Below are 13,969 nucleotides of genomic sequence, written 5' to 3'. Positions count from 1 at the left end.
CATTTTCCCTGTTGAATATACAGATGAATATGAAATCCGAGAGTACTTATTTATTTCATAATCTACGAGTATGTCAAAGTCTTTTGAGAATCTTTAGGATTTGATGTCCTTTAGGTGAATATCAGTGTCCCTTAACTACCGTAGTCAGACACTTTCAAAACTACTTAACAGAGTATTAGTTGGATTAAAGCCCTAATAGTATTGCAGTGTTAAAATTTGTCACTTTACTATTGCATTTTATTTTTACCTTGGAGAATAACTCCTGAAGAATACAAATCATTCTAGATGATGAAGTTGCTTGGTCTGGTTCCTCCGATAGTTGTCCGGAGTCTAAAAGCAACTACTACTTTAAGGGGAAGTCCTGTCATCTCCCAGTTGTGTTCAGTCCGTGTAATTTTATTTTTGTATATGTGGGTGTAGACTTTTGCGCGTGTTCTTGACAAATGTCATTCATTTTCCTTTGATCTCAGGAGCTTTTGATGTGATGGTGTGTGTCGAGAACTGCCGTGAGGCTGGCTTCCCCCAGAGCAGCCGGTAACTGTACTGTATGTGTAGTCTGCTTTGTAAATAAAAAATAGCTAATTTAACAGTGCTAATGCTCTGATCGCATTCTTCAAATTTGTCGTAAGTGTCCGTCAAGAGTAGTTCTGCTGCTTTAGCTTTTGAATCATGTTAAGTCATGCAGTTTATTTTGAACGTTTGTGTACTATTTACGTCTCTCTCCTCATTGGATGGGGCTTCTGGTTGAGAAAAAACACCTTTGTTGTGCCATCTGTCTAGTGATTGGACTCTTAGTCCAGTAATTTTAGGCCAAAAAAGGGGTCAACGTTAAACAAATTGCAAAAGAAGCAAACTCAACTGATTTTGTATCCTCAGCATGTCCTGAGTGAGGGAAAAAAAGCCCTGAAGAATCCCATTAGGGGAAAGTTTTGAAAAACACCCAAACATATCCCATTTATACGCATATAAAAAAATGTTTTCACGTGAATAGGGTCAAATTTGTAACCTTTAGATATCTCCATGAAAATTACTGAGTTGATTACTTACATTAAGACAAACAAAAAATGTATTACAAGTTTTTTTAAATTATTTGTTAACATGAGCAAATTGGCATAAATCTGCATAAATTTGCATAAATTCCACCGTTTTGATGGCACATGTATATATGAAGTTGCTGTGGTGGTACCAGCTTGAAAACTGGAATGAGTTGACTCCATCGGTCAACCGACAAGTTGACCACTTTAAATTTCAAGATGACTGCAATTTTTCAAGACAGCCACATCCTTTAGTAGAGCAGGTATGACACGCTCCGTCTCTATTAATGCTCATGGGTAGCCTAAATTGGTTCCATTCCTAAAGTTTTTTTTACTGTAATATGTTAACAAGGTTGAACAAGACATTTTCACCTGCTCTACCCAATGTTTAGATCAGGTGCTGTATGTATGCAAATTAGCCATATGTAATTGGATTATGCACTGTTGGCTCATGTCATACCTGCTCTACTAAGGATGTGGCTGTCTTGAAAAATCAACCAAAACCCGGCCATAGCAGCGTATTTCAGTTTGTGCGAATCAGGGGATTTTTACAGTCATCTTGAAATTTAAAGTGGTCAACTTGTCGGTTGACCGATGGAGTCAACTCACTCCAATTTTCATGCCGGTACCACCACAGCAACTTCATATATACATGTGCCATCAAAACGGTGGAATTTATGCAAATTTATTGTATATTTTTCAAATATACGTATAAATGGGATATGTTTGGGTGTTTTTCTAAACTTTCCCCTAATGGGATTCTTCGGGGCTTTTTTTCCCTCACTCAGGACATGCTGAGGATACAAAATCAGTTGAGTTTGCTTCTGTTGCAATTTGTTTAACCTTTTCTCATAAAATGACTGGACTATCTCAAGAGTATGAAAATCATCAGAATATTGTTTCATACGTAGCATCCAACACCTCGGTCCTCTGTGGTGCAATAGTTGGTCACAGCTTCCAGAGGCGAGTGGCGGCCTTCAGCCTCCGAGTCCTGCTTTATTTACTCTGTGAATCACCCTCAGGTTCTGCTTTTGCACTCGATTACTGTCAACAACCGAGAATTGTAACTAACGTCCCCGAGCTGATCTCACCTGTCCCCACACAGTGATGTCAGCGAGGCTATCTGGCTTGGTGATGTCACCGGGTCATTCCTGTCGGGTTGAGTAACACGCTGACCCTGCCTGGCTTCTCTGGTGAGTGTGTGTGTTTTTAGCTGCTCAGAGTGTGAGAGATGGTCTTAGGTATCTATCTGTGGCAGTCATCCTTGTTGCTGACTGATTTACTGTGTGTGACGCGCTATAGGCTGGAACCGTATATCTCTGTCTATCTGTGTGTGTAGTGTATGAAGATCTTTATATAGCCGCACTTATCCAGGAAGGAGGAGGAATGCCCTGGATGCCAGTGACCATATTTGAACAGTGTGTCTGCTCCAGGCTGACTGCACTGCACACACTGACTGCAAACTGTAATTTACACACACTCACCTCCCCTTCAACTTCACACTCTGCTCTGCTCTGTATTGTAGTTACACTGGATCACCACTATCAGGCAATGTAATACCTTGGCTAGTAGTGACAGTGGGGCTTCGACTTTTCCTGACTCACGGGGAGCAAACTTCTCTCTCTCTCTCTTTCCAGCACTTTCTGGTTTCTTCTTCCCTCTGACAATCTCTTCTGCCGACTGACAACATCCACTCCGACCCTGTGGAGGAAACTACACGGCCTCTCCTTACTTCTTCTTCCCTCAAACGCTCCTCGCTGGTCCGTGAATTGTGTACACTTTTTTTCGGGGGGGCAGCAGCAGCAGTCTGTGCTTGAGCGTGCACGCTTTTTGCTTTTGGAGCTCCGTGCGTATGCGTATGTGTGTGTGTGTGCTGTGCGCGTGAGTCAGTATGCCATGTCGTCCCCTGGCTCGTCGTTTGTGCAGATAAAGCATGAGGACCTGCTCTTCTATGAGAACTGTGGAGGAGGCAGCTTTGGGAGCGTCTACCGAGCCCTCTGGATATCCCAGGACAAGGAAGTGGCTGTGAAGAAGCTCCTGAAGATTGACAAAGAGGTAAGATGGAAGACACACACACACACACACACACACACGCACACACACACGTACAGAGCAGTCATAACACTTGTGCGGCAGAGTCACACACAAAATTAAACATCCAAAAGCTGCTGTCAGTTACAGCCTCTCCTCTGTGGCCTCTCACTGCTCCAAACCTCGACATGAATCAGTGCCCACTCATTTCCCAGATTCTCTAGATTGAACTCAAAGCCCCCTCCCACCCTCCCCCCCCTCCTCCCATGTTGTCTGCCGTTGAACATGTGTTTATCTTCAACATACCTCTCTTTGTCCCCCTCCTCCTCCCTCTCTTTTGTGCATGGAGCAGTTTTATTTACAGTATGCCAACACTCCCCTGTTCCTCCCATTGTGTGCCGGGGGCGAGGTGTGTGTGGTCATTTGGGGCCGTTATGCCCCCGCGCCGCGGTCCGGGCCGGGTGGTTCTCCATGCGTATGACCTCGATGGTGATCCAAACATAACTTCCCTCCATGTTATTAATACCGGAGTGGTGGTGGTGGAGGTTCACAACGCAGTGTCAGGAAATTAGGGCGACCTGTGGGTGAATCGGGCACAGTGTTGCTGTTGTGGCAACAGGTTTTAAACAATGTAATGCAAAAGAGGCAGTGGATCTAATGCACTAATGTCACACAGGAGGAGCTAAGAGTTTGATTTCTTGTCCGACTTAACTTCTCTCACACTCACTTTCTCACACCCACACACAAACACATGCAGGGTGGGCAGACAGTGTAAAACTGTGTGTGCAGTCGGAGTGTAAATACAAATTGATGGATCATGGGAGAGCTGCAGCGCAGTGGATCCTTCAGGAATCTTTCCCTGCAACACATCATGTGAAATGGAGCTGCTTTTGAACATTAAAGTCATATTTCAAGCGATCTTTGATGTTTGCACAAACACTACACTAACTCTCACTGCGGCGTCAGAAGGATTCAAATCATTTGCGTCTGTAAAAATAGTTCACTGCACCACAGTAGTTAGACTGCAACAAGTAGAAGTCCTGCATTCAGATTCACCTCAGTTAAAGTAAACGAGTGGTGACAAAATGTACATTAAATATTAAAAAAATAAATGAACTCATAATGCAGAATCGGATGTGTTATATTACTGGATTAGCATTATAAATGAGCTATTAGAATAAAGTGTACTTTGATGTATGTGGTTGAGGTGGAGCTAATTTCACATTTTACAGAATTTACATCATCATAATCATTTTATGTCAATTTCATTATACTTAATGTTTTTAATGTTCTTTATTTTACATCAGTGATTCCAAAATGTTTTATATTAATTTTATGTCTTGTGATGTTAAGCACTTGGTGCTTCACAACATTGGCCATTTCTTTGCTGTAAAGCACTACTACATTTATTGAAAGTATTATACAAAAATAAAATGTATTATGACAACTGTAGTTTAGTCTATTAAAATACCTCATTACATTTTTATTAGTTGGTAGCCAGCCTTTGTACATCAGTGATTGAGTAGGCTACTGTAACTGTACTTGAAAGTTAATTTTCATTTCTATATCCAAAATGTAAACTGCATGTGTAAATGTACACACACACACACACACACACACACACACACACACACACACTGATAACCTTACATGTGGAATGAGTAATAGGAAAACAGACTTTTTTCTGTTTAAAGTTGTGTTATTCTGTTAATATTCTGGTGTTTGATTGCAGTTGTTCTACGATTTGATCAAATTGATGGTTAGTTATTGTGTTGCTTGGCAACAGTTACGTATTCCACATATGCAGAGGTTATGACCTGTATGTCAGTTGAGATTAATAGCATGTTTGTCACAGCAGTGTGAATGGTCTGTCCTATGACAGAGGTTCAGACATCCCAGAGACACTGTCAGGACCAAATCAAAAGCTACAGCTTTTACCTTTACATCCAATAAGGGATGATTATTTTCTCAAAGGTCGTGTTTCCTCATCAGCGTCAGATATTGGGACTGTTGAGATGCTAATGAGGCTGTTCATGACCCTCTCCTCTCTCCTTTCCTCGTCTCCTCATCCAGGCGGAGATTCTCAGTGTCCTGAGTCACAAGAACATCATTCAGTTTTATGGAGCCGTGCTGGAATCTCCCAACTATGGCATTGTCACAGGTCAGACCCCACATCTGTTAGTGTGTGTGTGTGTGTGTGTGTGTGTGTGATGCATATATCCTTTTAAATGTCTTGACCGGAACATAAAACCTTAAAGATTCAGATAAGTTGCTCTACAAATTAAGATGTGTGTCATTATCTTTGGTGGAAATAACATTAGGTTGGGTCAGGGTCGAACCCTGAGGCACGAAAAGGTTAAAGCCATTTTTCTCGTGTACTGTATATCTACACAAGTGTTTTTGTATATCAACTTTATTAGTTTGTATTAAATCGCAGGATGTGTTAGCACATGCTCTGATGGCCAACCAGTGTTTATGTGTGTGTTTTGAAGTGTCGGTGTGTACTCTGAGTGCTAGTTCTTGCTGTGTTTCCTGGCAGGACATTTGTAACTGAGACCAGCATGTTTGTATGTGGTTGTAATCCTGATGGGGTCATATGTTTAAGATAAAGCACCGACACACCACCAGAAACTTGTCCAGCAATAATTCTTAACTGCAGCTGAGGGTTACCAAGCACAACAATTACTAAAAATAAGAAAGTACAGTAAGGCACACATGGGAATTGGTTCAAGAGAGATATTCCAGTCACAGTGATGACTGGAAATGGGAAAATAACAGATTCTTTCCATTTTCTGCTGCACAGTCTTGCCACTTTGAATTGCTCACATTACGGAAAAATGGGATGGGAAAGGTTTCAAATTCAGAGATAATCTAGATTAGACAGTCAGGGTGTGAAGGTTGCAATTTTTTTGCACTGATTGAAACTGGCCTCTCTCTGTTTAAGTATGCGTAGTGTGCAGGATTTGACTGCGTGTGACATTTCTCATGTTATAATATATTTAGGTAGAATACTGCATGAATATAAAAACTGATATTTATTCTGTCAGGGTTATTCTGTCAAATTTAAACAGATGTGGTTATTTATTCATCCTGCTGATAGTCTCATTGTGAAGCTGTGTACAGAGACACATGGTTTCTCTTTGTATGTTCTCTTGTTGTAACCATTGCCTGTGTGTGTGTGTGTCTGTGTATGTGTGTCCCTTCTTGCAGAATACGCTAGTGCAGGCTCTCTGTATGAGTACCTCTCCAGTGAGCAGAGTGAGGAGATGGACATGGAGCAGATCATGGCCTGGGCCATTCAGATAGCCAAAGGTTCAGCTGAGGAAATAACACTGATGAAATGTCTTTGTGTCAGAGTTGTATCATTTATTTAAAGCTCCTCAGAGGCATCGCCACTCTGTGTTTTGGTTTATTTTACTCACCATGTACCACAGTTAGACGTCAGCTTTTTATTTTCCTTTCAATCAATGTCACTTACCTGCGTTCATTTGGCACCAACAAACTTTTTCCATTTAACAGCCAAAGCAATGAGATAAAATATAAAATATACAAATCAATAATACAAAGCACCAAAACATAATAGATATTAGATTTTTAACCACCTGGAAGCTGCAGAATAAAAGAACAAATTACTTTTCCTTATGATTCGAGTGACAAATGATGGTGGTGGACTGAGGATAAAGATTTACATATTCACTTGTTCCCTGTGATAATGAAGAGTAATAAGTCATGCACAGTTAACAGTGACTATCAATTGTGTTTGACAGACAAAAGCAACTGAGTCCCTAACTTTAGATGAGTCTGGTGATATTTTGGACAGCCTTTTAGATTTTACACCTTTTATTCCTGATCATTTGCTTTAAATGTTGTTTTCAGCCTAAAAGTTTCACTCTAAGTTCGGTTTCGGTGAAAGATGGTTAAATTTTGAGATTTTAAAAAAGAAATTGCAACTGAACTTACTTGTCAGTATAATATGAAGTTGAACTCAAACCATTAACTAAATAAACACTGGAAGCACTTGTTAAACGTTAACCGTCTTTCTCCCAGGGATGCATTACCTCCACGCAGAAGCTCCAGTCAAAGTCATTCACAGAGACCTCAAGTCACGGAACGGTAATGTGTGATAGAAATCATCCTCTCATTTGTTCCTCAGTGCTTCATCTTGTTCTGACTGTTGTGCTATTGTGTAAAAACAACGAAACTCTCACACATTTGACTGGTTTCTCTGTCTCTTGTACAGTGGTGATGACAGCAGACAAAGTGCTGAAGGTCTGTAGCACCAATCCTGTGGTTTATGGACATATTATGCACATATTACTTTACTACATGTTTTGTGCATCTTATGTGTTGTCTTTTTTGTTCTCTCTCCTCTGCTTTGATTTCAGATTTGTGATTTTGGGGCATCTAAGTTCCTCTCCCACACCACCCACATGACGGTGGTGGGCACTTTCCCCTGGATGGCTCCCGAGGTCATTCAGAGCCTCCCTGTGTCTGAGACCTGCGACACCTACTCCTACGGTGTGGTGAGTTGGTAGTAAATAAAAAAAAAACTTAATTTAGACTTCATCAAAACTATTTGAGAAAGCTCCAGGAAACAAAAACACTGCAAGAAATGGGGAAGAAAGCTTTTAGATTATCTGCTCCGAGTACATGGAACAGTTTGCAGTCAGAGCTCAAACTCCAAAGTCTGGTATCTCTGAATGTATTCAAGTCCATGATAAATTCCATCACATCCAGGCTTCAGGAGTGCAAATGTTTTAATTGAGTGCAAATGTTTGACTAATCTTGTAAATTATTTTAACTAATTTTTTAAAAATTCAATTTTGTTTTTTGTTTTGTTTGTTTGTTTTATGTTTTTAATTAATGTGACTATGTGTTGAAACTGTGCTGTCATTCTTGGCCAGGTCTCTCTTGCAAAAGAGATCTTGGATCTCAATGGGACAAACCTGGTTAAATAAAGGTTATAATAATAATAAAAGCAGCAGAGCGGAGCACTCGTGTCTTGTCTGAATGAGCCAGCACAGTCTGCTCTGTGTCCAGGTGCTGTGGGAGATGCTGACTCGGGAGGTTCCTTTCAAAGGCTTCGAAGGGCTGCAGGTTGCATGGCTGGTGGTTGAAAAACAAGAGGTAACGGACACAAACACACACATACACACACACGTACACGTGAGCACACCTTTGCGAGCACCCTGTAAACATGTAGACCCACCAGAATTTGAGAAGGCTGCAGGAACAATGCGATGCTCTCATGGTTTCCACTGTGAGCTGGTGAGGCTGAGGCTGGGTATTTTTAGGCCTGATGTCAGTTCTCTGCTCTTGTAAGGCCTGGATACACAGCAGTGGAGCTCAGCCAGACCCCCCCCGCCCCCCCCACCCGGCTAAAGCCTTTACGAGAGGAGAGAGCGAAAGAGAGAAACAGACAGACAGAGAGAGAGAGAGCGGAGAGGGGGGTGTAGAAGAAAGACTGCAGCGAGCGATGGAAGGGAGGGTTGATTCAAGAGGTTTATGGATGGTGGGGGATGATGGTTACACAGTGCATGTGTTTCAGTTATTGACGTGCCTGAATCCACTTCAACAGCTACACACACACACACACACGCACACACACACACACACACACTGAGGGCCAACAAACAACTCGGAGAACATGATTCCTGCGTAGCTGTTGGCTAATCTCCAAATACTCTCCCTAAATAACTCACTCTCTCTCTCTCTCTCTCTTTCCCTTTCCCAGTCTCCCTCTGATTTTCCCCTCCGCTCGCTGCTATACCTCGTCCTGACCCTCTGACTTGCCCTCTCTCCACTCCACAGTGATATTTTAGGATTAATCCCCACAGAAATCTGTTTCCATTTGCCGCACGGTACTATGGAGCTGTCTGGGCTCATTCAGACCCGCGGCGATGCCAGGGGATGTTTACTGTGGGAACATTATCTCAGCGGCATGTCGCTGCAGTTTACAATGCTACACAAAGATAAACATGGCGCCGCCCATAGACTTTTATATTTTCCAATTTTACGCCAAACCGTTTCACTTGAGTGCATTTTTCATATTCAACGGCATCAAATTTAACTACAATGTAAAACTGTAAACACAAAATAATCTGTTGAAACTGTTCCCCGGTCTTATTTTGTGCAGGGGTTATGCTGTTTCACATCAAAACACATTCTCTCTAAAAAAGTGGGATCAGTTATAGTTATTTTGCACTGCACATTTCTGTATTTAGTGTGATGTAGTTTATTTCTCTATGATTTTATCAGTGGGAGAAGTGGTGTCTAGTTAGAAAAATGTGACATCAAGGCTTAGTGATATTTGATTTATAATGAGGAGAAGGCAGCTATGGGGTTATTTTTATTGTGTTTCCAACCACAATAGCTGAGATTCTGAATGTGATAATGACATTTAACTCAAAGTAGCACTGTGCTAGTAAAGCAGCAAACTGGCTTTACCTTTAACTGTAGCTAATTAACTCATGAGTAAATGTCCTCAAGGTTTTCTAGTTGCTTTATTAAAATGAATACATGTCCAGATGTGATATGTCTGTAATAAGAAGCTTCTGCTACTTGTGTGTGTCTGTGTGTTTGCTTATCTAGAGGCTGACCATCCCCACCAGCTGTCCAGCAAGTTTTGCTGAGCTGATGAGGAAATGCTGGCAGGCAGATCCAAAGGTAAACTAAGGACGGATACAAGGAAGATCTTAGGGAAAATGTTACAATGCCTCACTTTTATACTTTTAAAAGACATTAAAAAATCGCGGTGACTTGTTTGTGCGCATCTACAGGAGCGTCCACAGTTTAAGCAGGTGCTGGTAACCCTAGAGACAATGGCCAACGACAGCAGACTACCGGACCAGTGTAACTCCTTCCTACATAACAAGGACCAGTGGAGGTACACACACACACACACACACACACACACACACACACACACACACACACACACACACACACACACACACACACACACACACACACACACACACACACACACACACACACACAAAAGCACAAAAGCATACACACAGATTTGTAGTCATTCAGATAAAGCAGTGATTGTGACTGCACTCTGTCATTTGTAAGTTGTATACAGTAAAGTCTTAGTCTTTTGTCTGAATGACAAATGCAGTCTCGTGTTGACTGTACTCCAAATAAAACTAAATGTGCATGCACACACATTTAACAGATTAAATGCCTCTACACACACACACACACACACACACACACACACACGCACAGACACATATATACACATCTCATGGACTCTAAAGCTCAGGAGAGAAGTTGAATGTGTGACCCTGCACTCTACTTCAGTCTATAATAAGCTCTCTGGAAAGTGTCCATGGAAGAGATTCCTCTACTCCTCCACTCTGCCCTCGCTCCACCACGGGGGGAAAGACAGAGGGCTGGCGGGTGGCGGGTGGTGGGTGGGGGTGGGGGTGGGGGTGGGCTAGAGGGAGAGGTGGTAGAGAAATCAAGTGAACTGAAGAACAGGAGAAGTTCAGGGAGGAACAGAAAATGTCTTGTGTGTCCATGTGAAATCTAAAACACTGAGGATAGAGGGAAATAAGTGGACAGATGACAAGGGGGGAGACAGAGGAGGGAGGGAGGGAGGGAGGGAGGGAGGGAGGGAGAGTGAGGGGTGGAGGATGGAGCGCAGGACAGAGGGTGCGAGATTCTGTGCATATTTAACATGAGTACAGCGAGGCAATCAATTCTGAGTGAAGTTTTGGGTACGGGTGGAAAAACTTGGACAAGGAGGGAGGAGAGAGGGAGAGAGGGAGGAGAGAGGGAGGGAGGAGGAAGAGAGGGAGGTGTAGGGGCGGGATGAATGAATAGGGAGGCATGGCAGTAACACAGGAGGAGGTATGGTTGTGCGTCAGATCTCTTCTCTATATTTAGTTGCTGTGAGAGCTGATTGTGTTTGTGAATGCAGATTCACAGAAACACTCACCAGCTCCCAGCGGCCTCTTGTGGTCACAGACGGTACTGCAGGGAAACACTTCTCTGATCACACACTGATAAACTATATAGTATTCTGCAGTAATAATAAAGTCATGACATCAGAGTAATTAGATTACTGTTTTTTTTTTTAACCTTGTAATGTTGCATCAGATTGAGTTGAATATAGAACAAATATAATTTCCTGTTAGTGTAGAATGGACTGGTGCATTGATTTCTTCAGTATGCTGTCACAATTAGTATATTGTATGTATTGTGTATGTGTTGCATTTGCAGAACTGAGGAAAAATAATCAGTGTTTTGAGAAAAAACAACAAAAACCAACATTACTCTACGCCGGTACACAGTGTTGACAAACACTAAAGCAAACTTAGGGAATATCAGGCATGAGTGATCTCAAGGGTTTAGATGTCTTTATCTATTATCTGTTATCTAACAACATGAATGCACATTTGAAACATTTGTTTGATTCACTTTGGCCTGAGGAACTACTGTATTTGACTCTGAATTTTCTTGATAATTATTTGTGGTTGTGATGAAGTCGTTGTTGAAACTCTGCCACACAGTTGATGTTCTGTCTGACGTGCTCTATGCGTAAATACGACAGGTGTGAAATCGAGTCGACTCTGGAGCGCCTTCGGAAGCTGGAGAGGGAACTTTACTCCAAAGAGAAGGAGCTGGAGGAGCGGGAGAGGAGGCTCAAACTGTGGGAGGAGAGGCTGATGGAGAGATCCAACATGACTCCCAGTCCCACCTCTCTACTCATGGAGCGCTCAAACATCTCACCAGTGAGTAGATGTTAGGGGTGGGAGAAAAAATCGATTCACATAGATATCGCGATATCTTTTTTGACGATTTTTAAATCGATTTTTTTTTTTATTCTTTTTATTTTTTTTAATTTATTTTTTTAATTTTTTGAAATTTTTTAAATATTGTGCAATGTGTATTTGTTCGCCTCTTTTACATACAGAGAGTACAGGCTTTGAAAAGGGTTTAAGTTCACTTTATAATGGAGTATGTTAATTTATAGGCTCCTACAGTATTTGTGTGCAGATAAATGTTAAAAATGCTAAAGACTAATAATCGAGATAATGGGCAATATCGTAGAATCGCAATTTAAATCGAATCGCCATCCAAAAAATCGTAGAAGAATCGAATCGGGAGAAAAGCATATCGTCCCAGCCCTAGTAGATGTGGAGTGTAAATCAGTTCAAACTCCTCTAAATACCTTTGTTTGATCTTCCTCCTCCTCCTCCTCTCTCACACAGTTCTTCAGCTCTGGCTCGTTCTTCCGCTCACACTCTCAGGACTCCAACAGCACAGCCGTCAGCAGCGCCGGCGTCAGCAGCGCCGGGGTCAGCTGTCTCCTCCGCACCCTCAGCAACGGAGACACGGAGAGGGGGAGCAGCACGGTGCTGGAGAGGGGGATGGGTTCGCTCAGCGACAGCGGGAGGCTCCACGCCATGCTCCGAGGGCTGCAGGGGAGGTTCGGAGAGGAGGAGGAGGAGGAGGAGGAGGAGGAGGGGGAGGAAGGCACCCTTGAGGAGAAAGGCTGGGGGCAGAGGGAGAGGGAGAGGGATGATAGCGGGAGCTTGGAGGGAGGAAGAGTGCAGGTGACCCTCCGGAGCTTCCCGGGAGGCGTAGTGGAGAGGGAGGAGAGGACGTGGGAGGAGGGGGACAGGGAGAGGGGAGGCATGCAGAGGAGCAGGGTGACCACCATAGTCCGAGGATACTCAGGCGGGTTCGGAGAGGCGGAGGGGGAGAGGGAGAGGGAGAAGGAGGGAGGATGGGAGATAGAAAAACTCAACGAGAGAGGGATGGAGGGAGGGCTGGACGGAGGGCGGCTGCCGACCATGTTCAAGGGTCTCCACGGGAGCTTAGGGGGGCTGGAGAACATGCTGTCCTTAGACATGGACGACATGGGGGACATGGGGGACATGGAGCGACTGGGCGACATGGACATGAACATGAACATGGGCGACCTGGGGGTGAAGGTGGTGGGTCACGGGGTCAGGAGCGAGCTGGGGGTCCGGGGTCGCAGCAGGAGCGACATGGGGATGGTCGTCCAGGGGGTCAGGGGCGACGTCAGCGAGGCCGTCGGCCAAAAGATTAGAGGCGAGGTGGGGGTGGGAGTGGGGGTCGTCGGCCACTCGGGGGTGCAGGTGAGCATGCGGGCTTCGTCCAATCAGAACTCTGTGAAGAGCTGCAGCGTGCGGCACGGAACCAAGATCAACATGGCCACGGCGGCCATGGACATGATGGAGCTCGACTGGTCCGACAGCGACTAGAGAACACATTAGTGCACACACACACACACACACACACACACACACACACACACACACACGCACGCACGCACGCACGCACGCACACACACACACACACACACACACAGGCCAAACTAGCCAGATTTTGACTCGTTAGCACATACAGTATCTGAGCTACAGTATGTGCAGTAGAATCTCCTGATGAAAACGAGCTGGTTAACACACACACACACACACACACACACACACACACATTTCTTTTGTTAATTTTTTTTTATTGAATGGATGAATACTACACCCATGTGTACTGTGAAGTAAGAAGGAGCAAAAAGACAATTGGAGGTTGTCTCGTTATGCTGACAGAACGATTTCACCTGTGTAATTTAATGTGCTATTAAAACTGCTGCATAACATACTGTAAGAGGTACAAGTGTTACACAATAACACACTTGAATGTCGCTCTAATGAGGCAGCATTGTCAGATTTTTTTTTTCTCTCTCCTCCTGCTTATACGGTATCTGTTAGTTGATAGATTTGATTTGTTCAAAACAAGCTTTGACTTTTATCAGTTCTAACTGTGATCTAGAGCGTGAATTTTTGGCATTTCTCTCTGTATATTTTATCATTTTTCAATAAAAAGAAAAGAAAGTGATTGCGTTCCAGTGCTTCTGCTCTGTCAGG

At 43.3% G+C, this 13,969-nt stretch overlaps 1 protein-coding gene across 2 annotated transcripts; it reads left to right on the top strand.

The window, feature by feature from the left end:
• Window positions 1-2,548: 2,548 nt before the first annotated feature.
• On the top strand, window positions 2,549-13,940 carry LOC311001252 (uncharacterized protein). 2 transcript variants are annotated; one of them, XM_083992293.1, is made up of 11 exons: window positions 2,549-3,089; window positions 5,139-5,226; window positions 6,276-6,377; window positions 7,113-7,178; window positions 7,306-7,334; window positions 7,451-7,588; window positions 8,106-8,192; window positions 9,657-9,731; window positions 9,845-9,951; window positions 11,629-11,809; window positions 12,290-13,940. In XM_083992293.1, the coding sequence occupies exons 1-11, from the start codon at window positions 2,931-2,933 to the stop codon at window positions 13,307-13,309; spliced, it is 2,052 nt and encodes a 683-aa protein (XP_083848419.1). In that variant the 5' UTR covers window positions 2,549-2,930; the 3' UTR covers window positions 13,310-13,940. The 2 variants fall into 2 exon arrangements, with proteins under 2 accessions (XP_083848419.1, XP_083848420.1); XM_083992294.1 differs by lacking the exon at window positions 2,549-3,089 and adding an exon at window positions 4,945-5,039.
• Window positions 13,941-13,969: the final 29 nt, after the last annotated feature.

Source organism: Trachurus trachurus, assembly GCF_905171665.1.
Source record: "Trachurus trachurus genome assembly, chromosome: 17".
Taxonomy (NCBI): domain Eukaryota; kingdom Metazoa; phylum Chordata; class Actinopteri; order Carangiformes; family Carangidae; genus Trachurus; species Trachurus trachurus.
The sequence above is the reverse complement of the archived record's forward strand: the minus strand, read 5'-3'. Positions and strand labels throughout refer to the sequence as shown.

Bases quoted from the DNA above. Each gene is read 5' to 3' on its own strand.
- LOC311001252 (XM_083992293.1), top strand. From the start codon at position 2,931: ATGTCGTCCCCTGGCTCGTCGTTTGTGCAGATAAAGCATGAGGACCTG. The intron at 9,952-11,628 runs GTACACACACAC...TAAATACGACAG, and splicing joins CATAACAAGGACCAGTGGAG to GTGTGAAATCGAGTCGACTC. The intron at 11,810-12,289 runs GTGAGTAGATGT...TCTCTCACACAG, and splicing joins AGCGCTCAAACATCTCACCA to TTCTTCAGCTCTGGCTCGTT.